The sequence below is a fragment of the Bufo bufo genome, chromosome 8, assembly GCF_905171765.1.
Source record: "Bufo bufo chromosome 8, aBufBuf1.1, whole genome shotgun sequence".
Classification (NCBI taxonomy): domain Eukaryota; kingdom Metazoa; phylum Chordata; class Amphibia; order Anura; family Bufonidae; genus Bufo; species Bufo bufo.
In genome coordinates this window covers 24,129,932-24,157,703 of record NC_053396.1, presented here as the reverse complement: position 1 = coordinate 24,157,703, position 27,772 = coordinate 24,129,932, and the positions used below count along the sequence as shown (strand labels likewise).

The following is a 27,772-nucleotide window of genomic DNA, read 5'->3' as shown; positions in this document are numbered from 1 at the left end:
GAGGCATCTTCCAAGAAAGACAAGCATCTCACCAGCGCCACCTATGGGAAGTGGCTCCCTATGGGTCAAGATCTGACTTTCCAACCAGTCTTGGGATTTGACATTGCATTATAGCCAAGCCAGATATCCATTCGTAGACAGCCGTTTGGTTTCCCATGGAGCATTGCCAGTAAGAGTCCTTACAGGACTGGTCTCTTTAGGGAGAGTCAGCACCCTTCCTAAAGTCGTTTCCAAGGCATCGCCCCCAGCATCCTACTCCGTACTGATGAGGGGCAAGCACCCCGAAAAAGTAGTCTACGGATATACAGTACAGACCAAAAGTTTGGACACACCTTCTCATGCAAAGAGTTTTCTTTATTTTCATGACTATGAAAGCATCAAAACTATGAATTAACACATGTGGAATTATATACATAACAAACAAGTGTGAAACAACTGAAAATATGTCATATTCTAGGTTCTTCAAAGTAGCCACCTTTTGCTTTGATTACTGCTTTGCACACTCTTGGCATTCTCTTGATGAGCTTCAAGAGGTAGTCCCCTGAAATGGTTTTCACTTCACAGGTGTGCCCTGTCAGGTTTAATAAGTGGGATTTCTTGCCTTATAAATGGGGTTGGGACCATCAGTTGCGTTGAGGAGAAGTCAGGTGGATACACAGCTGATAGTCCTACTGAATAGACTGTTAGAAATTGTATTATGGCAATAAAAAAGCAGCTAAGTAAAGAAAAACGAGTGGCCATCAATACTTTAAGAAATGAAGGTCAGTCAGCCGAAAAATTGGGAAAACTTTGTAAGTAAGGGCTATTTGACCATGAAGGAGAGTGATGGGGTGCTTCGCCAGATGACCTGGCCTCCACAGTCACCGGACCTGAACCCAATCAAAATGGTTTGGGGTGAGCTGGACCGCAGAGTGAATGCAAAAGGGCCAACAAGTGCTAAGCATCTCTGGGAACTCCTTCAAGACTGTTGGAAGACCATTTCAGGGGACTACCTCTTGAAGCTCATCAAGAGAATGCCAAGAGTGGGCAAAGCAGTAATCAAAGCAAAAGGTGGCTACTTTGAAGAACCTAGAATATGACATATTTTCAGTTGTTTCACACTTGTTTGTTATGTATATAATTCCACATGTGTTAATTCATAGTTTTGATGCCTTCATAGTCATGAAAATAAAGAAAACTCTTTGAATGAGAAGGTGTGTCCAAACTTTTGGTCTGTACTGTATATTTGGCTTTGCTATTTTCCCAAGGATTGTTGGAAAGTCAGATCTTGACTCCTAGGGAGCCACTTCCAATAGGTGGGGCTAGAGAGATGGTTCTCTTTCTTGGGGGGGGGTGCCCCTTTGCATATTCTTTTCCCATGGGACATTACCAATAAGTCTCCATACCATGGAGCACTTCTAGTAAGTCTCCTGCAGGTAAAGTTAACAATTTCACTACAAGCAGGAAGACACCATAAAAGGGAAAAAAATATATAAAAATTCAGCTCTGCTACATCTGTACAGAAGCTATGTTTAGTACAGGATGCGGACTGCCAAGCCTGGTCACACCCCGACGTCTGACTGGTAATGTACTGCATGGACTGGATGTTCCAACATTTCCAGTAAAACAAGTGCTAAAAATCCAGTCTGGACCCAAGTACGGGATAAATGTTTCACTGGACTCATGAGCGTCACTTAAAACAGAGAGAACATTTAGTGATGGGCCCGGGAGAACCAAGATCTGGCCGAGAAGAGTCCAGAGGAAGCCATGACAGATAGAAGGTTATAAGGTGTCCATTATAACAGTACACCTTACCAATCCCCCCGCGGCTCTCTACTTACCGATCCCTGACGAATGGGCCGCTCAACCAATCACTAGCTAAGGCGGGTCACTGCTTCTGCCAGCAGTCATTTCCAGAGCGCTGAGAAGTAAAGACCAGTGGGGGAATGGGAAGTGTCGAAATGGGGGAATCGGTAAGGTGAAGATCACTTTTAAAAAAAAAAAAAATCTTTTTTTTACAGTAGCCAATGTTAATTAGCTGGACAAGACCTTTAAAAAGGGGGTTCTGCAACTTTAAACTTTATTTTTTATCTGATCTGACAGAGTGGCCGTTACCTGGTCCCCACCACTGGGCACCCGTCCAAAAGCATGTTGATGCTAGAGAGAACTGGGACCGGAGAAAGCCGCTGTGGAGCTAGAAACCAGAGGCGGGGACCAGGTGACCACTTTCCGAGATCTGTTAAAAGAAAAATAAAAAAAATTGCAAAACCCATTTAATTAAAGGGCTTCTCTGCTTTGGCTAGTTATTAGACTTGTTCATAATATGCAGATCAACAACGAACTCCCTGCAATCAACTGTAATCTGTGGGCAAACATGGCAGGAGGTGTTCACTTGCCCTGTAGCGCCTCTACAGGAGAAAAGAAGAAATGCGCAGTACTCATTCAAATGAATGAATGAAATTTAGGACCGGACCTCCAGAGTGAGACACTATGAAGAGGATTCTGGACAGAGGACACCCCTTCCCCCGCAAATTACCTAAAATTTTAAACGTGGTCAAATCCACATTTATCGAGGGGAAGCTAAATTTCAACAGGTCTGATCGTTTGCTCCCCCCTGCCAATTGCAATTAAAAAAAAAGACAACACAAGGAGAAGACGCGCTTCATTCCCAGACCCTGCTGGACAGGAGAAGACATTGCTGGAGGTGTTTGTAAGCCGTTGTGTGGCCTCTGACCTGCAGGAATTTACATTCGCACCGTCAGCACGTTGTCTGTTGTCATATCCTGCAGTGTAATGTAATACGTTTCTGCCCCAACCAGTCATGTCAGGTTATAAATAGTGATGAGCGAGCACCAAAGGGTTCGGGTGTTTGGGTACTCTGTCCGAACACATAGCGATATTCAAGTATAATGGGAGACAACCAGGCACCCCCTGCTCGGATGAGGGGTGGGGGCCTGGTTCATAGGAAAAGGTCTGAAAGTGATGGAAACACCTCTGAAATCGATGATCAGGAACAGCAGGGGGACCATGTCTGGATGCATCTTGGACTCCAAAGTCCCTGCTGGGAACCATGTTGTACGCCACTTTTACAGACCGACAAAACTTTAGAGGAAAAATTGTTAGAAAACATTCTTAAAGGAGGGCCTCATTCACATGGTGCTACAATTGTTCAGGTACACCGTACACTGCTACACTCCTAAAGCCAAGTGAAAGGGCGGCCAAATATTACAAGGAACCTGCACTCCAATACACCCTTTCTTACACATAAAAAGGAGGGCATCATACACACCCTTGAAAAATTATCCTTGATGGCCTGCTGGGGACCCTATAAAAAAAATTAGGGTCGAGTGCCTGCTGCTGAGCTGACCTTCTAAAACATTATATGTGAGGGCCTTCAGGTGAGCAGACCGCATAAAACATTACAGGTTAGGGCCTTCAGGTGAGCAGACCGTATAAACCATTAGAGGTGAGGGCCTACAGATAAGCAGACCGTATAAAACACTACAGGTTAGGGCTTACAGGTGAGCAGACCGTATAAAACATTGGAGGTGAGGGCCTGAAGGGGAGCGGACCCTATAAAAACATTGTAGTGGGGGCATATATATTGTATAGAGGAGGAGGATGAGAAAACAAGATTCAAACATATACCTTTTTTGCAGTGAAAAAGGGTGCATCTGAATCTTGTGGATTGAGTACATTATAAAGCATACATTAAAATTGCGTTTTTGTTCCTCATCAGCTTAGCTCTCCCATGGTGGAGTTGAGAAGTCAGGGGCAATCCAGGCCTTGTTCATTTTTATCTGAGTCAACCTGCCAGCATTCTCAGTGGACAGGCGGATAGGCTTATCTGTTATAATGCCACCAGCAGCACTAAATACCCGCTCAGACAATACGCTGGCGGCAGGGCAGGCCAGCACCTCCAAGGCGTAGAGCGCAAGTTCATGCCACGTGTCCAGCTTGGACACCCAGTAGTTGTAAGGCACAGAGGGATCACTGAGGACGCTGACACAGTCTGCTACGTACTCCTTCACCATCTTCCAAAACTTTTCTCTCCTTGGGACAGTAGGCCGCTCTTCAGGGTGCGGTTGCTGGCGGGGTGTCATGAAAGTGTCCCATGCCTTGGAGAGTGTTGCCCTGCCTTTGTTGGACCTGGAGTGTGTTCTCCTTGTCTGCCTTCCTCGTTTGCCTATGGAAATACGGACTCTGCCGGCCGCGTTGTCAGATGGAAATGTTTGGAGCAATTTCTCAACAAGGACCTTCTGGTATTGCACAGTTTTACTCGTCCTCTCCACCACAGGAATGAGATGAAAAGTTATTTGTAGCGGGGATGGGTCGAGAAGGGTGAACACCCAGGCTATAACACGAGGCTCGCGGGAAAGGCAGCCTAACATGAAGTCAGCCATGTGTGCCAGAGAACCAACAGGCAAGACGTCTATGTCGATGTCAGGATGACTCTCCATCTCCTTGTGCCCATCCACGTCGAACCGATGGAATTAAAATTCCTTCGGTAGTACCCTCTGTAGCAGAGGCAATTGTCTCCAGCTCCTCCTCCTCCTCCTCATGGTCCAATTCGTGCCGAGAAGACAAACTGAGGGTGGTCTGGCCATCACCCACACTAAAGTCCTCCCCCATTTCCACGTCTGCCACATTCAGAGCGTCGTCCTTAATTGTAAGCAGCGATTGAGTAGACACAGCAGTGGGATGGTTACGCTGATTAGAGCGTTATCGCCACTAACCATCTCTGTGGATTCATCAAAGTTTCTTCTGCCATCAATGCCCACTCCGCGCTTGTGAATAGTGGAAGTTGACTCGAAAGGCGACGACCATGTTGCAGCTGGTATTACACAACTGCCCTCTGCTGCTCACAAAGCCTGGACAACATGTAGAACGTAGAGTTCCAGCGCTTGCTCAAGTCACGCAACAGTTGGTGAGCTCGAAGCCCCAAGCACTGCTGCAGCATTGACAGACCGGCTGAAGCTGTGGGCGACTTGCGGAAATGTGCACACACGCAGCGCGCCTTCACTAGTAGCTCTGGCAAATTGGGGTAGGTTTTAATAAACCGCTGAACCACCAAGTTTAATACGTGGGCTAGGCATGGCACGGGCATCAGATTGCCAAGCTCCAAAGCAGCCACCAAGTTACGGCCATTGTCCGACACAACCATGCCTGGTTGTAGGTTGAGTGGCGAGAGCCACAGCTCGGTCTGGTCTCTTATACCCTGCCACAGCTCTGCAGCGGTGTGCTGTTTGTCCTCGAGGAGGGAGGAGGAGCCAGTAACATAGCTGCTGGCGGAGACCCCGATGGACATAGGCCCCGCAATCCTGGCCGTGGGTAGCACCTGTGCCATCCCAGGGTACAACTCACTCCCAGCCTCCACAACATTCACCCAGTGTGCGGTCAGGGAAATGTAGCATCCCTGGCCACCAGCACTTGTCCATGTGTCCGTGGTCAAGTGGACCTTCCCAGTAACTGCGTTGGTCAGGGCACAGGACACTGAAAAATAGTGGCGACTGGGGACTGCATACCGAAGGACGGCCGACACCAGGCTGCGGAAAGCCTCAGTCTCCACAAGTCTATATGGCAACATTTCAAGGGCCAGTAATTTTGAAAGTTGCGCATTTAGTGCCATAGACAGTGGGTGGGTGGCTGGGTGGCTGGGTGGCTGGGTATTTCTGCTGGCGTTTAAATGCCTGGGGTAAGGACAATTGGACGCTGTGCTGGGACAGGGAAGTGGATGTAGCTGCTGATGGTGCATGCGAAGGCCCAAATGCAGGGCAAGGGGCATCCAGCCCTGCGCCTTCGACAGGGATTGGCCAGCAGTGCTTAACACAGGGGGAAGAGGAGGCAGTGGGGTGGCCCGCAGACCCAGGCGTTCAGACCAACTTATTAGGGTGCTTGGATGCCATGTGGCGGATCATGCTGGTGGTGGTGAGGTTGCTGGTGTTCGCGCCCTGGCTCATTTTGGTACGGCATAGGTTGCAAACTACCACTCTTTTGTAGTCTGCACTTTCCGCAAAAAAAGCACCATACTGCGGAACACCTACCCCTTGGCAAGGGAGATTTACACATGTGGGTGCTTCGTGTAACGGTTGCGGGCCTGTTTGGTGTGGGCTGAATTCTCCCTTTTGCCACACCACTGCCTCTTACAGCTTGTTGCGGTGCTGCAGATCCCTCCTAGTCAGGCCGTGCGAGGACAGCAGTACATTCACCTTCCCAAGTTGGGTCAGTGAACTCATCGTCCACCACCACCTCCTCTTCCACGTCCTCATCCCCATCCTCCTGACTTGACCTAACCACAACCTCAGTGATTGACAACTGTGTCTCATCTTCATCCACCTCCTGAACAAATAATTGACGTTTACCACCCTCATCTTCTTGACCCTGTGATAGGTCAAGAGGTTGTGAAACAAGGCACAAGATCTGTGCCTCTTCAAGCGTGCTTGGCGAGAGGGACAAATCTAGTGATGGCGATGAAAATAGGTCCTCGGAATGTCCGAGTGTGGTATCAGCGGTTTGTCCGACTTCTGACTCTACATGGTGGGAGGATCAGGGTGAGGATTCTGTGGACCAGACTCTTTGCTAACGAGACTGGTCTTGGTGGAAGAATTATCTTCTGCCATCCAACCGACCACCCGGTCGCACTGGTCCGACTTGGACAGTGTTGTCCTGCGACGGCCAGTTAACTGTGAAATGAAACTGGGTATGGTGGATTTTTTATTTTTTCCAGTTTCACCGGCAGCTGACAGTTTCATTGCGCCCAGGGCCACGGCCTCTGCCTGAACCGTCAGCAACACACCCACTTCTGCTAAACACACTGCTTTCTGATGGCGTACTGTAGATCTCACTAATATCAAATCTGTCTTTTAAAAGCTTTTGGGTACTTAAAAAAAGCGATTTTCCAGCCCTGCACTATCTGTCCCTTCCTGAAGACGCCTGTCCCTGATGATTTTTTGGGAGTTAAATCTGTGAATTTCCAGCAAAACGCTATCTGTCCCTGCCGCTGAATGATTCGTGTGCGAGACGTCGGCTCCTATATAAACTGGTATCACGTGTTCCGGCCAGCCAATCAGTGTAAGGCTAATAGCTAACATGGCTATGGCATGACACTGAAGGGAATTACTTACCTGAACTTTGATTGGCTGCTTAGGAGGCGCCAAACGTGCGGGGAGGAGACTTGAGCAATGCGACGAGCACACGTGGTATTCGGCCGAGTACCGCCACGTGCAGAGCATCGAGATGCTCGAGCCGAACCGGTACTCGGCCGAGCATGCTCGGTCATCACTAGTTATAAACTGTCCTCCGATGACCGCTGCTGGGACCCCCAGTGGTCAGCTGGCTGTAGTCATTAGATGAATGTCTGCTGAACACCCCAAATTTCGTCAAGCCTGAGGTCAATCTAATGTGCAAGTGGGGGGCTTCTCGATCCTTTCCTGACCACAGAGGTTGAAGGAGATTAGGATCGGGCACGTTTCATTTAAACTGTTTGATCCTATTGTTCTCAGGGAGATAAGGGACAGTTCTGGAAGCAGCTTTCTCCCCTCTCCCTATTGTCAACACGTTCAGGCTTGGCCGATGGTCCATACGGAAAAACTCAGGACATGCATTATTCTGGTCTGTGTCTCACAGACCTGGAGACCATTGCAAACAATAGTCTCCGACGGCCAATGCAGATATACAGACCTATTGCTGTACAAAAGTGATCTGTATGTTGCGGTCTCAACATGGACATAACAATAAGGCCTACTGCTGGTCTCGAGTGGGGGTTGGTTCGCACGTAGCAGTTGAAGGAAGGGTGGGGGGGTTCACACATTTGCTAGTTGTAGTCAGTGACCACATGAATGACACTATGACTGTCTACTGAGTGGCTCTGTCAAACGGGTTGTCCGTCCTTGGAGCCAAAACCCCCTAGGGTACTCCCCTGCATTAAAAAAAAAAAAAAAAAAAAAAAAACACACACTCACCTGACTGTGGTCCTTAACAGACCAGTGTGCCCACCGTGCTTCCCAATACTATACTGCAGAAACAGATAATCCCCCTTCCGCTGCCCCTACCTGAGGCAATCGCCTCAACTTGCCTCATTGGTGGTGCATGGGGGTTATGTTCAGGGGGACATGGGAGATGGCTTGACAACCCCTTTAAACACTACATCTGCATTGGTGCAAAGTAAACCAGCCAACAGTAGGTCAAAAGTTAGACTCGAAGGTCTATCCCTGCACCAGTCATCATCCAACCTGAGAGCCTGCGATAAATCGACGCCAGCGTTTCAGACTGGATTACTAAATCTGCCTCAAGGTTCCCAAATGCCTTGGTGTCCACAAAGGAGGAAGCTAAATTCCCTTCCTTCCTCCTCCACCCCGAATTCTATACCTTCCTACATGTCCACCACGCCTGGTTACAGAGGATGGTTCAGGGCTTACTCATAGCACTCCTTTAACATCTCTGCACTTCCTACCCAGTATCTCCGGTGGTCTAGGGTGATAAGGGGGGTTATGGATAACCATTATCTGTAACGGTCCAGGGTGTATGGATGTTTACCTAGGTCGGTACTCATCATATCATTTCTTATTACATGGCTTAGGATGGTGAAGGGGGTTGACGATGGTGGTCTAGGGCAGGAAAGTGTAGATATAAATTTATATATTTTTATAGTGGGTTGGGACTCCCTTTTCTGATACACAGCCTCAAATTCTCCGCTTCCTTTTATACACCCATCAGTTAAAGGGGTTGTCCCATTGCAACAACTTACCCCTTATCCACGCCAAGTGTCTGTCAGGAGTCCACTTGCTGGGGCCATCAGTGGTCACGAGAGCAGGGGCCTTGCTCCCCCGTTTGAATGGAGCAGACACACGCGTTTCAGCTGCTCCATTGTCTGACATAGCAGGGTACAAGTCCTCGATTCTCTTCAACAGCCCTATAGAGTTGAATGGAGCAGCATTGTGTATGCAGGTCCACCACTCCATTCACATGGGCCCCTGTTCTCATGATCAGTGGGGGGCCCAGCTGTTGGACCCCTGCCGATAAGACACTTATCCCCCATTATCTGCCTGCAGATCTCGAGTTGCTCAGAAGGGGGTTTTTGTATCCTAGGACCCCAACCCCCCATTCACATTTGTCCATGCAATAATGCGTGCCCACTCACTACATACAGGGGTGTCACTAGATCCTCACTACACTAAGCCAGCACCACAATGGAGGCAGAAGGGGAAGGAGTGGAAACCCCTAATCCCCCTATATTTTTTTTCCCCCCCCCATTGAGACCTAGTATGAATTTTTTGGTAAAAATAAATGCAGGCGAAAACGGCAAACATGGCTATGTGAACGTGCCTCAAGTTGGCGCCTACATACATTTCCCAGTTTTTCCAAATAGCAGGTCTGCGAGGGGTCAAGTGGTCTCTATAGACGAGCGAATATACACGGATTCTATCATAGATGGTGGACTCTTCCTAAAAAATGTTTAACTAGTAGCCAAGGGTGCCCTCTAGTGGCCTCCTCAGGCAGTGCTTTTGGGCCTTCTCATAGTCAATGCTGCATTTTGTATTCCAGCAAGATCCACAGACCTGGAATTCAAGACGAGTCCCATGACGACCATAAGTCTGGTTTGCCGGATGTCTGTTAATTTGCATACTCCCCCTCCCATGAAGCATTGCCTTCAGATAAGTCACCATACACCCACTGGGTCTCGGACCAGTACCCACTTTAAGGCCTCTTTCACACCACCGTTTTTTTTTTTCCGTTTTGCGGGCCGTTTTTTGCGTTCCGTATACGGAACCATTCATTTCAATGGTTCCGCAAAAAAACGGAATGTACTCAGTATGCATTCCGTTTCCGCATTTCCGTTCAAAGATAGAACATGTCCTATATTTGACCGCAAATCACGTTCCGTGGCTCCATTCAAGTCAATGGGTCCGCAAAAAAAACGGAACACATACGGAAATGCATCCGTATGTCTTCCGTTCCGTTTTTTCTGAACCATCTATTGAAAATGTTATGCCCAGCCCAATTTTTTCTATGTAATTACTGTATATGCCATACGGAAAAACTGAACGGCAACACAACGAAAAAAAAAAAAAAAAAAAAAAAAAAAAACACGGAACAACGGATCCGTGAAAAACAGACCGCAAAACACTGAAATAGCCATACAGTCGTGTGAAAGAGGCCTAAGAGCCCATAAGAACTAACGTATTTTTTGTTCATGTCATTCCATTTTATTTATTTTTTGCACCTCGTATCCAGAACCAGTCATTTCAATGAGGCCGCAAAAAAACGGAAATGACTGTGTGCATTCTGTTTGCGGATCAGTGTTTTGCGGACCACAAAACACATATGGTTGTGTGCATAAACCCTAAAGGGATCGTCCAGGATTAGAAAAACATGGCTGCCATCTTTAAATAACAGCCCCACACCTGTCCACAGGCTGAGTTCTGCATTGCAGGTCATCTCCATTGGAGAGCTGCAATACCGCACGCAACCTATGGACAGGGGAGGTGCCGTTTTTTGGATGAAAGCAGCCATGTTTTTCTAATCCTGGAAGATGCCTTTGCATAAAGCTACCATGGAATTTATTACATACAGGGAAGCGGACCATCCCTTCCTGGGAGGTCAAAAAAGGCTGCAGGGAACTCATACCGTGACCTATGGCGGTATGTACGTTGCCGAGCCTCTGCTACCATATTAACTCAATACAGTCAGCAAAGTAATAATACGGCGCTGAGCAGGAAGGGGTTAAAGCTTAGTGTCAGAATAGTATGGCTCTAGGATAGTGTGGGCTCGGGAGCCGGGCCAGCACCATTATATACCTGGCGCCCTGCTCTCATTTTTAACAGCTCAGATGCCATGGTCAATAGTGACTGCAGCATCTAAGTTGGTAGTAAGGTTGGAGGGAGCCCCGTTCCGTGGCCCTGCAAAAAAAAAATAAAAAAATATAACCTGTCCTATTCTTGTCCGCGCTTTGTGGACAAGAATAGGCAGTTATATTAAAAGGCTGTCCGTGCCGTTCCGCAAATTGCGGAACGCGCACGGATGCCATCCATGTTTTGCGGATCCGCAATTTGCGGACCGCAAAAACACACAACGGTTGTGTGCATGTAGCCTTAAGGGGTTAAACCTCCGGCCATCAAACAAATCTAACCAGTACAGGACTCCGGTGGCCTAATGGAAGACACTAGCGCCGTTTTCATCTTGGTCATGAGGAGGTCGGTGACATACAGTATGGAGAACCGCCTATGACATGGAAAGTATGGCGGGGGGACGCGAACGACCCCTTCCCGTCATGCAGTCTTTTTAAATGAGGCCGATATTTGGGCCATTTTCATCTACAGCGAGGTCCATATATATTTGGACAGAGACAACATTCTTCTCGTTTTTGTTCTGTACACAATCCACAGTGGATTTTCAGGTGCAGGTGAAGTTCAGACTTTCAGCTTTAATTCCGTGGGTTGAACAAAATGATTGCATAAAAATGTGAGGAACTAAAGCATTTTTTAAAACTCAATCCCTTCATTTCAGGGGCTCAAAAGTAATCGGACAAATTAAATTATTGTAAATAAAATGTTAATTTCTAATACTTGGTTGAAAACCCTTTGTTGGCAATGACTGCCTGAAGTCTTGACCTCATGGACATCACCAGACGCTGTGTTTCCTCCTCTTTAATGCTCGGCCAGGCCTTTACTGCCGCGGTTTTCAGTTGCTGTTTGTTTGTGGCCTTTCTGTCTGAAGTTTAGTCTTTACCAAGTGAAATGCTCTATTGGGTTCAGATCCGGTGACGGACTCGGCCATTCAAGAATATTCCACTTCTTTGCTTTAATAAACTCCTGGGTTGCTTTGGTTTTATGTTTTGGGTCATTGTCCATCTGTATTAGGCCTCATGCACACGACCGTTGTTGGGTTCCGTGTCCGTTGGTCCGTTTTCCGTGATTTTCTGCGGACCCATTGAAAGTCAAAACTTGGTTGAAAACTCGGATAATGCACCGTTTGTCATCCGCGTCCGTGATCCGTGTTTCCAGTCCATCAAAAAAAATATGACCTGTCCTATTTTTTTCATGGACCCATTCAAGTCAATGGGTCCGTGAAAAAACACGGAGGCACACAAGATTGTCATCTGCGCCCCACGTCCGTTTTTTTCCTATCATTTGCAAGGCAAACTTGACTTAGATTTTTTTTTCACTTTTCATGTCTGGTGATCCTCCAAAAATCAAGGAAGACACACGGAAACTAGAACGGATCACGGAACAACGGAACAGCTTTTTGCGGGCCGCAAAAAAAATACTGTCGTGTGCGTGAGGCCTTATGAAACGCTGACCAAATCAGTTTGGCTGCATTTGAGCAGACAGTATGTCTCTGAAAACCCCAGAATTCATCCGGCTGATTCTGTCCTGTTTCATATCATCAATAAACACTAGGGCCCCGGGGCCACTGGCAGCCATGCATGCCCAAGCCATCACACTGCCTCTGCCGTGTTTTACAGATGATGTGGTATGCTTTGGATCATGAGCTGTACCATGCCTTCGCCATACTTTTTTCTTTTCATCATTCTGGTAGAGGTTGATCTTGGTTTCATTTGTCCAAAGAATGTTCTTCCAGAAGAAGCACCGCACCTCAGATCAACTCCAGGCCTTTTATGTGCTGAATTGAGAATGAAATAATGAAGGAATTGCCCACACCTGGCCATAAAACAGTATTTGAGTCAATTGTCCGATTACTTTTGGTCCCTGTAAAAACAGGGTGCCACATGTAAAGGAGCTGAAACTCCTAAACCCTTCATCCAATTTTAATGTGGATACCCTCAAATGAAAGCTAAAAGGTCTGGACTTTATGTCCATTATAGAACTCAAATATGTTTTAGTAAACGGGTAATAAAGACAAAATTTGTGTCAGTGTCCAAATATATATGGACCTAACTGTGTATCTTTTGCAGCCCCATTGAGAGGAATGCGTATCGGATGTTGACCAAAACTACACCCGCGTGCCTGAGGCCTTAGGCCACTAGTGATTTCCATCAGTGATTGTGAGCCAAAACCAGGCGTGGAGCTTCCACAGAGATTACGCCCGTGTTTGTGGGCCAAAACCAGGCGCGGCTCTAATCACTGATGGAAATCACTGACCAAACACTGATGTGTGCAAGTGGCTTAAAGCCTGTATTATGGGCTCGTGCACACGACCAATGTTTGGGTCCACAGCCGAGCTGTCTTTTTAGCGGCTCAGACGCGGACCCATTTATTTCGATGGGGCTGCAAAAGATGCGGACAGTGCGCCATTGCTCCGTTTAGTGTCTCTGCAAAAAAAATAAAAAATATATAATCTATATTCCTATTCTTGTGCATTTTGCGGACAATAGGGATTTCTATCACGGGTGGCCAAACGCAAGTGGCTGGCATCCGTGTTTTGCGGAACCCACATTTTAATGTGTGTATTCACACATCAGTGTTTTACCACGGTCCGTTTTTCTAGCTAGCATGGATGCCCACTCCAATTTGTCCGTGTTCACGGATCCATCACGCCCATTGTAGTCTATGGGTCCATGCCTATAGGTACGAGTGAACGCACACAAGATCAGCACGAGTTTACATGCGGATTTATGTGCGATCCTGCGCCATATCCGCACGTATTCTGCAATGTGTGTAGATGGCCTAAGGGTGGCTGCACACTCTGCGGATTACTCTTGGTTTTTCCTCAAGAATCTTCTGTGGAAAACCCACACAGTGTAAGGCCTCATGCACACGACAGTTGTTGTGTTCCGTTTTCCGTGATTTTTTGCGGACCCATTGACTTTCAATAGGTCCGTTGAAAACTCGAAAAATGCACAGTTTGTCATCCGCAATCCGTGTTTCCAGTCCGTGAAAAAAAAAAAATATGACCTGTCCTATTTTTTTCACGGACAACGGTTCGCGGACCCATTCAAGTCAATGGGTCCGTGAAAAACATGGAGGAACACAAGAATGTCATCCGCGTCCGTGATCCGTGTCCGTTTTTTTCCCATCATTTTCAAGGCAAACTTGACTTAGATTTTCTTTTCACTTTTCATGTCTGGTGATCCTCCAGAAATCAAGGAAGACACACGGAAACGGATCACGGAACCCCGTTTTGCGGACCGTGAAAAAATACTGTCGTGTGCATGAGGCCTAACTCATACAGAGAGAAGTCCTATCCTTGTCCACAAAACTGACCAGCATATAAAGCCATTTTCGTAAATGTCCCACAATCACTATGCGGACAAATTTTGTCTTTGTCTTGGTGTTTTTTTGGGCATTTTTAGGCATAAAAAAAAAAAAAAAGCAAACCCCCTTTTTGATGCCTGTGGGACAAAATATTGGGGGAGATTTATCAAAACTGGTGCAAAGAAAAGTAGGCTTAGGCTACTTTCACATTAGCGGTTTTTGTGGATCTGTCATGGATCTGCAAAAACGCTTCCGTTACCATAATACAACTGCATGCATCCGCCATGAACGGATCCGGTTGTATCACGTCTTCTATAGCCATGACGGATCCGTCTTGAACATCATCGAAAGTCAATGGGGGACGAATCAGTTTTCTATTGTGTCCGAGACAACAGATCCGTCCCCATTGACTTACATTGTGTGTCAGGACGGATCCGTCTCGCTCCGCACCACATGGCGGACAGAAAAACGCCGCAGGCAGCCGCCAGAGCGGAGTGGCGACTGAACGGAGGCAAACTGATGCGTTTTGGAGCCCATGACGGATCTCAGAAACAGAAAGCCAAAAAGTGAGTGTGAAAGTAGCCACAGCTGCTCCTAGCAACCAATCAGATTCCACCTTTCACTGCTCCTTTACAAAGTGAAAGGTGGAATCTGATTGGACAGTCAATTTTCCTTTCTACTAGTTTTGATAAATCTCCCCCATAGTCTGTGTTTTTTTAACGCCCTCTTTGCCACTGGGGAGCCCTGATAAATTTATTAATAATAATTATGCCTACTACTCCCAAATGGCGAGGACGGCGTAAAAATGCCTTCACAACCAAAATACTGTCACATGAGCAATTTAGAAAGTAGTGAAAAGTTATCTTGCAACTTTTTTCATTAAAAAAATAAATAAAATAAAAAAATAATAGGGATGTTAGTAAATCACCCCACAGCCAGAAAAAAAAAAAAAAAAAAAAAAAAACCACAAACACACACACACACACCTAGTAAACAAAACACACTTGCGTGTCCTGCATTCTACATAGACCTTCAGCTAATATAAGGAGCTGGCATTTTTGCAGCAAAAAACAAAAACATAAAAATAAAAACATTAATTTTTGTATATATATATATATATATATATATATATATATATATACACATATACACAAAAAAAACACAAAAGTTTACTAAAACACCAGCAAAAATCTGTGCAAACTCAACTCAATACTAGTAAAAAAAAAAAAACTCCTACAACAAGTCCTGCAGCCCAACATCTCACCTGGGATCCGGGAGGCTTTTTCTTCTGGTGTCCTCTTCTCCCTGTCCATTGTTTCGTGTGCATATGACCCCGGCCACCGCCAAGCCTTCAGCTCCCCGCACGTATGAAAGGTCAGCTTCACCCAAACAGGAATAAAAATAAAAGCTGCCCCTGCCCTTTCTGCCTCCCTGACTGCAGCTTAATATATGCCTCAAACACCTGCTGTTCTTGCAATGCTGAATAATCCTCTGGCTGCCTGCAAGTGAGCGCCTGACACCCTGGGCCAATCCCAGGACACCCTGACTTAAGACATATTAGAAGGAAATGAGGTTCCTGGAAGACAGGTAGTACTACCCCCAGCAGGAGTACAACCACCCCCTTCGTGCAGCACGAGAGGAGCCGGAGGGGTCAGGCAGGCCTGCAGTAGCTGGTGCCTCTCTACCTCCACCCTGGGACCTGTGCACTCCCCTTTCTGCCCTTGAGCGAGTCCCATTTAGTGCAAGCGTCAGTCTTCGCCCTGATTTATTGTCCTGCGCAGTACAGTAGAATGTATACGGCGTTAACCCTTTAGTCCCGAGCAGTACAGTAGAATGTATACGGCGTGCACTGTGAGGGCGCCCTTATGGCACTGGCCACTGGACAATAAGCGAGGCGACACACGAAAATACGTGCGACTACTTTTCAGCCGAGTCGTATGTGTGACTTACTTAAGGCTCAAGCAGGCGAACGTCCGTGTTTTATGGTACGCCAAAAAAAACGGATGACATCCATGTTGCAGCGGTTTTTTTTTTGTGTGTGGATCCATTGTAACAATGAATGTCCTTGTCCTAGAATAGGACATGTTCTATATTTTAGCGGAGCGGACTGGCGGACTTACGGAAACGGGATGCACGCGGAGTAATTTCCAATTGAAATGAATGGTTCTGCCTATGGGCTGCAAAAAAATACGGACACGGAAAGAAAATACGGTCGTGTGCGTGAGCCCTTGTCTCGAAGTCAATAGAGTGAGTGTCCCGTGCGACTTGCGACACGAAATCCAGCATGTCTAGATTTTTTATATATTTTTTTTTACCACGGTCACGTCGCAGCATGTCGCATTGCGACACCGTAGACATACACAACAGGAAATGTCGCCATGTAGTCCTAGCCTGAAAGTGATGTCTGGGAAATAGGCGTTGGCCAGAATTAATAAAAGAAAAATGCTGGTTTCTTCAGAAACAGCGCCACGCCTGTTCATGGGTTGCGCCCGGTGTTGCAGTGTAAGGCCGGGTTCACACGAACGTGTGTGACCCGTGCCTGTGCAGCGGCCCACAAATAGCGGGCCGTAATGCACGATTGCCGGCCGTAGGTCAGCCGCATCGGATCGCAGACCCATTCACTTTAATGGGTCCGCGATCCAGCCGTTCCGCTAAAAGATAGGACTTGTTCTATCTTTTAGCGGAACGGAAGTACGGGACGTAACCCCACGGAGGCACTCCGTAGTGCTTCCGAGGGGTCCCGTCCTGTGCGGCCGTTCCGCGATTCCGGATTAGCGGACCCATTGAAGTGAATGGGTCCGCATCCGTGATGCGGAATTCACACGGAACTGTGGCCGTGTATTGCGGCCCGCGATTTGCGGGCCGCAATACGGCCACAGATCACACACGTTCGTGTGAACTTAGCCTAAGGCCTCATGCACACGGCCGTGTTGCGCGGCCGAGAGCGGTCCGTGGTAACCCGGTTGGGATTCCTGCTGACCGCAGGAGCGCACGGCATCATTGGTTGCTATGACGCCGTGCGCTTCATGCAGCCGCTGCTGTACAGGGGTACACTCGTATGATCTATACATCACTGTACAGCAGCGGCTGCATGAAGCGCACGGCGTCATAGCAACCAGTTTTTCTTGTGCGGATTTCACCCTTTTCAATGGAAGTGGGAGATCTGCGGAAAAACTGCATAAAAAACTGCATAAAACCCACAAAAAACATAATAAAAAGTGCAGATTTATATGGGTTTTTTGTGCGTTTTTTTATGTGGATTTTCTGCACCGTGTACAATTATCCTTAGGGCCAGTTCACAATGGGGCACATTTTTTTTTGTTTGGTTTTTAGGCTGAGTTCACACGGGCGAGTATTCCGTGTAGGTGCAATGCGTGAGTTGAACGCATTGCACCCGCACTGAATCTGGACCCATTCATTTCTATGGGGCTGTTCACATGAGCGGTGATTTTCACGCATCACTTGTGCGTTGCGTGAAAATCGCAGCATGCTCTATATTGTGAATGGGGCTGCGTGAAAATCGCAAGCATCCGCAAGCAAGTGCGGATGCGGTGCGATTTTCACGCACGGTTGCTAGGAGACGATCGGGATGGGGACCCGATCATTATTATTTTCCCTTATAACATGGTTATAAGGGAAAATAATAGCATTCTGAATACAGAATGCATAGTAAAACAGCGCTGGAGGGGTTAAAAAAATAATAATAATTTAACTCACCTTAGTCCACTTGATCGCACAGCCGGCATCTCCTTCTGTCTTCATCTTAGCTCTGTGGAGCAACAGGACCTGTGGTGACGTCACTCCGGTCATCACATGATCCATCACCATGGTAAAAGATCATGTGACGGACCATGTGATGACCGGAGTGACGTCACCACAGGTCCTTTTCCTGCACACAGCTAAGATGAAGACAGAAGAGATGCCGGCTGCGCGATCAAGTGGATTAAGGTGAGTTGAATTATTATTATTATTTTTTAACCCCTCCAGCGCTATTGTACTATGCATTCTGTATTCAGAATGCTATTATTTTCCCTTATAACCATGTTATAAGGGAAGATAATACAATCTACACAACACCGATCCCAAGCCGTTCGGGTCTGGGTACCAAACATGCCGATTTTTCTCACGCACGTGCAAAACACATTACAATGTTTTAAACTCACGCGGAAAAATCGCTCATGTTCCCGCAACGCCCGTGTGAACTCAGCCTTAGGAGTATCGACAAAAAGAGAACAACTACACTGCAACATTTCTTCTAATGACAGTCAATGGTGTCGCATTGCAAAGCAAAAGATGCAAAAAATCCAACTTGGATGGATTTTTTGTGACTGCAGTGTGACACCATTGACAATCATTATAAAAAAATGTCGGCGTGTAGCCCTAGCCTATAAAAAGACTGAGGCATTTGAAACACCTTTAACCCTTAGGCTACCGGAGGTTTTTTCGTTTTCATTTTTCTTCCCTATTTTCCTTGAGCCATAACTTTTTTATATTTCCGGTCACATAGCTGTATGAGGGCTTATTTTTTGCGGGACAAGTTGTACTTTCTAATGCCACCATTAATTATAGCATACAATGTAGTGGGAAGCAGTAAAAAAAAATTCCTAATGGGTTGGAATTGGAAAAAAAACGCAGATCAGCCACCGTTTTACAAGTTTTGTTCCCACGGCATTTCGTTTACGGCAAAACTGACCCATGCCCTTCATTCTCTGGGTCAGTACGATTACAGCGATACCCCATATGTGTAGGTTTTCTATGTCTAAATAGTGTAAAAATAAATGTAAACTTTGATAATTTTGTTTTTTTTTACATCACCATATTCTGACCCCCATAACTTTTTTATACTTATGTCTTCTGAGCTTTTAGGGGCTCATTTTTTGCGGAACAATCTGTCGTTTTTATTGATACCATTTTGGAGTTTGCGTGACTTTTTGATCACATTTTATTACATTTTTTTGGGTAAGAGAAGCAATGAAAAAATGGCAAATTAGCCATTTTGACCCTTTTTTACGTTACGCCATTCGCCGTATTGGATTTTTTTTATATTTATTGTTATTTAGGTGTTTTTTAATTATACAGAAAGAGGGGTGATTTAAACTTTTTTTTTTTTGTGTGATGATTTTGAAGCTCATATATGAGCCTATAAATAATGTTTTTTAATTTTTGATTTTGTTCTATCAGGGATTTTTTTAATTACATTTAAACTAGAAGTCGCTCATTTCTTATCCTGGCCTGCCATCTGGTGGCCAAAATAAGACTTGCAGCATGAACTTCGGCCTCTTTCACACAAGCGGATGCTAGACACGGAGCAGTAACATGATTGATGATGCTCCGAGCCTCTCTGTGATCTTTTTACTACAAAATCACAGTGAGATAAAATTGTCATTGTGATTTTGTAGTAAAAAGATCACAGAGAGGCTCGGAGCATCATCAATCATGTTACTGCTCCGTGTCTCTGCTGTCCGGAATGAGGCTTGGCTCTCTTTCACGCAGTGGATTCAATGCACTGGATGCGCTCGTGTGAAAGAGCCCTTAAAGCCACACGGGGCATCGGTAGGAAGCCCGGAAGCTCGCGTATTTAGATGCCGTGATCTCGCTTGATCACGGCATCTAAAGCCTTGAATTACCGCGATTGGCATTATTGCCAGTCATGGTAACTAGCTGCTGGTCTCTGCTGTATGAAACAGCAGAGACCTGCCGGCCATGGCACCCGCTGCACGTTCTAGTGTGCGCCATGTTTACACATAGCTCCAGCGCCGGTAGCGAACGGGTTAAATCTTTTAGGGTACTTTCACACTTGCGTTTTTCTTTTCCGGCATTGAGTTCCGTTCTAGGGGCTCAATACCGGAAAAGAACTGATCAGTTTTATCCCCATGCATTCTGAATGGAGAGTCATCCGTTCAGGATGTCTTTAGTTCAGTCGTTTTGACTGATCAGGAAAAAGATAAAACCGCAGCATGCTACAGTTTTATCTCCGGTCAAAAAAACGGAAGACTTGCCTGAATGCCAGTGTTTTGTCAGAAAACCTTAAGGCCCCTTTCACACGGGCGAGTATTCCGCGCGGATGCGATGCGTGAGTTGAATGCATTGCACCCGCACTGAATCCGGACCCATTCATTTCTATGGGGCTGTGCACATCAGCGGTAATTTTCACGCATCACTTGTGCGTTGCGTGAAAATCGCAGCATGCTCCTCTTTGTGCGTTTTTCACGTAACGCAGGCCCCATAGAAATGAATGGGGTTGCGTGAAAATCGCAAGCATCCGCAAGCAAGTGCGGATGCGGTGCGATTTTCACGCACGGTTGCTAGGAGACGATCGGGATGGGGACCCGATCATTATTATTTTCCCTTATAACATGGTTATAAGGGAAAATAATAGCATTGTGAATACAGAATGCATAGTAAAACAGCGCTGGAGGGGTTAAAAAAATAATAATAATAATTTAACTCACCTGATCCACTTGTTCGCGCAGCCCGGCTTCTCTTCTGTCTGCTTCTGTGAGCAATAGGACCTTTGATGACGTCACTACGCTCATCACATGATCCATCACCATGGTGATGGATCATGTGATGGACCATGTGATGAACGCAGTGACGTCATCAAAGGTCCTATTGCTCACAGATGAAGACAGAAGAGAAGCCGCTCTGCGCGAACAAGTGGATCAGGTGAGTTAAAATTTTTTTAATTTTTTTTTAACCCCCTGTTTAAACCATGTTATAAGGGGAAATAATACAATCTACACTACAACTAACCCAAACCTGAACTTCTGTGAAGAAGTTCGGGTCTGGGTACCACAGTCGGTTTTTTATCACGCGCGTGCAAAACACATTGCGCCCAATGCACCGGAACGCATCCGGACCTAATCCGGACATGCTCGTCTGCAAGGGGCCTAAAAGGGAACCTGTCACCGGAATTTTGTGTATAGAGCTGAGGACATGGGCTGCTAGATGGACGCTAGCACATCCGCAATACCCAGTCCCCATAGCTCTGTGTGCTTTTATTGTGTCAAAAAACCGATTTGATACATATGCAAATTAACCTGAGATGAGTCCTGTCCCTGACTCATCTCACGTACAGGAATCATCTCAGGTTAATTTGCATATGTATCAAATAGTTTTTTTACACAATAAAAGCACACAGAGCTATGGGGACTGGGTATTGTGGATGTGCTAGCGGCGATCTAGCAACCCATGCCCTCAGCTCTATACACAAAATCCCGGTGACAGGTTCCTTTTAACTCATCAGATTCCCTTACCCCACGTGACTTCCGGGGGGGGGGGGAGGGGTGCCTCTGCGCAAGCGCAGTACCATGGCACGGTGCCTCCACGCAAGCGCGGTACCAGGGCATGGGTACGTTAAAATTACAGTGAGTGTTGACTCATGGACGCTCACAGTGAGCATGCACTCTCAGGGGTAAGGAGATCTGACGGTCTTTTGTCTTGTTAAATCTCCTTACCCTCACACTGCGCATGCGCGGATTGTAAAATCTCCTTACCCTCACTCATTGCTGGCTGGCTTGAGGGTAAGGAGATTTTACAATCCGCGCGTGCGCAGTGTGGGGGTAGGGAGATTTAACAAGACAAAAGACCGTCAGATCTCCTTACCCCTGAGAGCGCACGCGCCGTGTGCGCGTCCATGAGTCCACGCTCACTGTAATTTTAACTTACCCATGCCGTGGTACTGCGCTTGCGCGGAGGCGCACACCCCCGGAAGTCACAAGGGGTAAGGGAATCTGACGAGTTAAGGTTTTCTGACAGAACACTGGATCCGGCATTTTTTTCCATAGGAATGTATTCAAAATACCGGAATGCCGGATCCGTCCCTCCGGTCTGCTCATGCGCAGACCGAAAAAAAAATGAAAAAAATAAATGCCGGATCTGTTTTTCCGGCTGACACCAGAGCTTCAGTGAAAAACGCATTGCATCCGGAAGCAAGTGCGGGTGCGATGCGTTTTTCACTGATGGTTGCTAAGAGATGTTGTTTGTAAACCTTCATTTTTTTATCACACGCGTGAAAAACGCAAGAAAATATAAAGGACAGATACGACTCTTTTTAAAAAAAAATTCACTCCAGGTTTTGGCTTCCGTACCCTTAGACCAGTTTCAGATGAGCGAGTTTACCGCGAGAAGCAGGCGCCGTGTGGGAGCGTGATTTCCCGTCCTGGACTTCTTGTGTCCCTGCCCGACCTCATGTGTAATGATTTATAGTAGAGCTAGGCGTGGCCTAACTGTCATGGAGTGAGGACGCTTCTGGCTTTGGCTCCTTTAAAATCCGCGCAATATCCTGGCCATCCGTGCTTTTTCTTGCTCCAAGGCAGCAGAGTTCCACTCAAGAAGTGAAGCGGAGCTGTTTGTGAGACCTGGGGGTCCTAACTTTGTCATCCGAGGTCTATAACCTCTGTAAGGCCTCCTACCTGGCTCTGATCGGTCTGTCCCCATGGTCATCTTGGATTCCGGATCTTCTGGCTGTCTGCGCTTGCCGTTACCTGCGGACTTGCGGCTGCTGGTGCAGTGGTGTATCGGCTTCCCCGGCTCTTTCCCTGCGGTGATCCTGGGACTTCGATTCGCGGCCTTCTGGTGATCGGAGCGGTCACGCAAGTGTCTGAGTAGGATCGGGCCTGAAACTCGGGGCCCTGCCCACGCTGTAGCGGCGAAGGCTGTGCTGCCTGCTCCTGGATTGAGGAGGGTGTCGGGGACCAGGGGGTTGAGCGGTGGCCCTGTACTAATATTCTGGGTCCCTACCAGAACTTACCTGCATCTGCCTCTATCCCTTCGTCTGGTGACACGACCGCATGGAGCCTTTGCGGTACGCCAGACCTGCAGGGTAATGCGATTGTGAGGTCACGGTCAATGGCAAGCGAGGGTCACTCACAGTTATATATGGAAACCCCTGGGCAGGCATACAGCAGTGAAGGAGAGGCTGGCACAAAAGTCCTCTGGGGCACACTCTGTATTTAGGGACCAGGCCTGGTGGTGGTTGAGGTGCCCTGGTTGTTGCAGGTGTTTTATGTGCCTGGGGCAAGGTCCCTTTAAGGTTCGTGACGCCAGTGCCGGTAACGGTGGCACACCGGTGGAAGGTTTTAATAAGCAAGGAACACAGATGGCAGGGTGAACCAAACTTTACTTTACTGTAGTAAATTCCACTTTGTACAGTTAGCTGGCAACTCAGTTCCACATGTCAAGTACACTTCACAAGCAGGTCACACAATTATGGCAGGTATATGGTGGTTAGGCAAGATACACAGAGGGGAAACATCCACATGCGCAGAATCAGGCTGTACAGACTCCTCGGAGATTAGTGTACACTGTCCCTTTCGGACTCCTGTCTGGCTTTAATCCCAAGGCCCAGATACCTTATTGTAGGCTTTTATCCTTGGTAAATAATCCTCCTTAGGTGCTCATTCTTGCTCCATACCTCTAGTCTCTCTGCCCTTCAGCTTACTTGTATTAGCCGGACATGTTGGCTCTGCTGGACTTTGTGGGAACTACAGGGTTGCTTCCAGGAGGTACCCTCTTCCCCTGGGATAGATCTTCTGAGCTAACATGGCTCTGTGGATCAGGAGGTAGACTAGGATCCCTCTACTAGTCTCCTGGTGGCAACTAGAAGCCTGGACTGTCTAGTTGCATGTCAGGAGAAGGCCCTGACTGGTGCCTCCCAGCTTGTCTTTGCAGACTCCTGACTTTCAACAACCCTTCCCTGTCTGGGGCCTGAACACTTATACTCGGGGTACTCTAGCTCCCTCTAGCGTCTGGGATGACTAACTACAGGGACTAGGCCTGATAATGCCTATAACAGGGAAACATTACACAATACAAAAACAATACTTTAAAATTTACATAAAATATACACAATTGGAAATAACACTTCTGTCCCTAGTGAAGAGAAGTCACGCACACCCCAATTGACCCTCGTGTAGTGCCCACGCTTAGTCCGTGAGGCCACTACATACCCCCACGCTTTAACGTTGCCCGACCTCGGCGCAACATGGAGGGGCCCTGCCCAGCTGGATACTGCACCTGAAAAAGAGACCACACAGCAAAGCAGGAAAACACATCTACATTTGCAGAAGCATAAAATATGCACATATCAGGTAGTTCCAACTGGCTTAGGAACAAGTTCGGTGAAAAGGGGCGTCGTTCTCTCCTCTCAGGATCGTATGAGGGAACAGGGGCGCTGACCTGGCACAGCGTAACATTACTACCAGGATAGTCCATATGTGCAATTGTCCTTAGGAGAAGAGCAGAACACAATAAAACAAGGTGAAACAAATTAAAAGTTCTTGGAGGCTCAAAGAACAATATGAGTCCGTACCCAGGTTCCTTTCTTATAAATCACAGAGGCTCGCGTAAAGTGGAGTCCATCTCTGGGCACATTTCCTTAAAAACAAAGATCTCAGAGGCTCAGGTACTTTTGAGTCTATCACTGGGCACGTATCCTTGGAGTTCCGTTGCACAATAAAAATGACAGCTAAAAAACAAGTGCAGTAATACCCCTGATCAACCTGAAAAGGGGGTTAAGGGTAAAAGGTGCAACAACGGAACAGGCACAACTTGGTGAGTGATGGCGGAAGCAGGCAGGAGGTCCTGGAAACAAACTTGGCTTTGCTGACTTTATTATTTCAGTGGGTGACCACTACCACTGAGCCGTGGGTAAACTGGCAGCAGCAACAAAGGACCAGAAACAAAGGACTCCTGTCCTGAAAGGGTTAAATTTTCAAAAATCATCCCTTGGCAAAATAAATCAAAGGCCTAGCAGGCTAATTCACAAGGGCGTATCATAGTTGCCCCGCTCTGCTGGCAAATAAGACCTGTAATAATTCTCTACAGGTGGATGTGCCCACATTACAGTGTTAGGGGGCAGTTGCAGCATGAAAGGACCCCTTATAGGTATCGGCCCCATAGGCCTAGGGGTAAGGACATTTGAGGACCGCACCGGTCCAGGCATAATTATTGTAGGCTGTGGTGGACTTGATACCGCCGCCGCAAGCGGTCCGGTGGGCTGTGGTATGACTGACTCTGCGCAGCAAGTCATAGAGCTAGAGGGCCGTCTGGGGAGCACCGACGTTGCGGAGGTGGTAGAAGGTGGTCTACGGGTGGTGACAGGCACCCTTACCTCGTCCTTCCTAGGAGGCGTCTGGATCCTGGCGGTGGCAATCTTGCGCAGCTCCCGCAAATTTTCTTCCAGACGGACGATCTGGTCACCTATGCTTTCGGTCTCAGAATCGCTGTCCGCTGCTGTCGCCGCCGGCGCAGGTACAGTGTAAGATGCATCGGACGTGGCCGCTGCAGGCTCCGGTGGCGCATCGGGTCTCCTACCCTTCCGGATATTTTCCAGGGTAACGCGGAGTCCTTTTAAATTTTCCATATCCTGGATGGTTTTCTCCCGGCGAGGCAGCTCGGGGGACGGATAGGGACTCACCCATTTCTCCAACACGGTTGGCTGCCAAAATACGTTAGGTCCAATGAAAGAGCCCCGCTCTTGGAATGCGTGATGGGCCGGTTCTGGAGAGCGCTCAGGTGTGCACTCGCAGCCAGAGTAGTCCTCATCTGCCTCCCAGTCCTCCGGTTCTCTCTTGGGACGGGTAACGGCAGTTGCATATGGGCCTCGCAGGCTCTCGGCAGGGGTGAATTCTACCTCCTCTCCCTCGCGGAGGTTGTGCAGATGCTCAGGGAGGTAACCTCTCTTGACAGACCTCCGGTTGGCGTACAAGTCTTTGCCAGTAATGTGGTCTTGTATGAACCCGTAGCCACGGGTCTTGTCAAAGGACAGCACCAACCCCCTTCTCCTTTCCAGGCGGGGTTGGGTATTAGGATGACGGTCGTAAATGGACTTGGTCAGTTCTTCATAGTATATTTTAGTTTTAGTATTCCTCTTTATAGCGGCCTCCCGGATCTCTGCCATTAGTGCTGACCACTTGAATGAGGGCTGAAAGAAGTCTCTCCAGGAGCCGTAGCAGTGCTCTGGTTCTTTCCCCGGTGGCGGGCAGGCGGGTCTCTCCGGTCCCGGAGAGTAGGCCGGTGGAGCCTCCTCTGGCTCTACACCAACGTCAGTCATGTTCAGTAAATCAGGCGCGGACATCTCAGCAGAGCAGTCTTCACTCTCCAACATGCTCGATCCTTCTCTGGAGAGCGACAGGGTGGCGCCAATAAGTTCAGCCAGAACCTCCCATTGCACTGGGAGGCCGCCCCCCAGGTACTCCAGTATGGGGAAGGCGGAGTCCATTCTGGCCGACATGCAAATGTCCAGACAGGCGGTGGCGCCAATATTGAGCTTTTTCCCGCTCTTCTCAGCAAAGAGGCGCCAACTTTTACCGCCAATTCAGGATGAAGATGACGCAGCAGTAATCTCAAGCAAGCTCAGCGGCCATCTTTAGTAGAAACGCTGTCTATTCACTGACAGCAAGCGGTGGCTTAAACAAGCAGCAAACAGTCCAGAAAACACTATTTTCACACCGCTACTTAGGACAGTCCTTTGGGCCCAGCAATTTTCAATAAGACAATTAGGGCTTGGTCACTTTAAGATGATTTTCAGCACACAGTTTTGTAATCCAACAATGGCGCGGATATGTTCCGTATCCTGTTCGTGACGCCAATTTATGCGGTATGCCAGACCTGCAGGGTAATGCGATTGTGAGGTCACGGTCAATGGCAAGCGAGGGTCACTCACAGTTATATATGGAAACCCCTGGGCAGGCATACAGCAGTGAAGGAGAGGCTGGCACAAAAGTCCTCTGGGGCACACTCTGTATTTAGGGACCAGGCCTGGTGGTGGTTGAGGTGCCCTGGTTGTTGCAGGTGTTTTATGTGCCTGGGGCAAGGTCCCTTTAAGGTTCGTGACGCCAGTGCCGGTAACGGTGGCACACCGGTGGAAGGTTTTAATAAGCAAGGAACACAGATGGCAGGGTGAACCAAACTTTACTTTACTGTAGTAAATTCCACTTTGTACAGTTAGCTGGCAACTCAGTTCCACATGTCAAGTACACTTCACAAGCAGGTCACACAATTATGGCAGGTATATGGTGGTTAGGCAAGATACACAGAGGGGAAACATCCACATGCGCAGAATCAGGCTGTACAGACTCCTCGGAGATTAGTGTACACTGTCCCTTTCGGACTCCTGTCTGGCTTTAATCCCAAGGCCCAGATACCTTATTGTAGGCTTTTATCCTTGGTAAATAATCCTCCTTAGGTGCTCATTCTTGCTCCATATCTCTAGTCTCTCTGCCCTTCAGCTTTCTTGTATTAGCCGGACATGTTGGCTCTGCTGGACTTTGTGGGAACTACAGGGTTGCTTCCAGGAGGTACCCTCTTCCCCTGGGATAGATCTTCTGAGCTAACATGGCTCTGTGGATCAGGAGGTAGACTAGGGTCCCTCTACTAGTCTCTTGGTGGCAACTAGAAGCCTGGACTGTCTAGTTGCATGTCAGGAGAAGGCCCTGACTGGTGCCTCCCAGCTTGTCTTTGCAGACTCCTGACTTTCAACAACCCTTCCCTGTCTGGGGCCTGAACACTTATACTCGGGGTACTCTAGCTCCCTCTAGCGTCTGGGATGACTAACTACAGGGACTAGGCCTGATAATGCCTATAACAGGGAAACATTACACAATACAAAAACAATACTTTAAAATTTACATAAAATA

At 47.5% G+C, this 27,772-nt stretch overlaps 1 protein-coding gene across 1 annotated transcript in view; it reads right to left on the bottom strand.

Moving 5' to 3' along the window:
* The window catches only part of PFKFB1 (6-phosphofructo-2-kinase/fructose-2,6-biphosphatase 1), a 55,030-nt gene extending 39,263 nt beyond the window's left edge, over positions 1-15,767 (bottom strand). Inside the window, exon 1 of the mRNA XM_040442071.1 lies at positions 15,397-15,767. Coding sequence (XP_040298005.1) covers positions 15,397-15,445 — 49 coding nt within the window. The 5' untranslated portion in view covers positions 15,446-15,767. The remainder of the gene's footprint in view (positions 1-15,396) is intronic.
* Between the last annotated feature and the right edge of the window lie 12,005 nt (positions 15,768-27,772).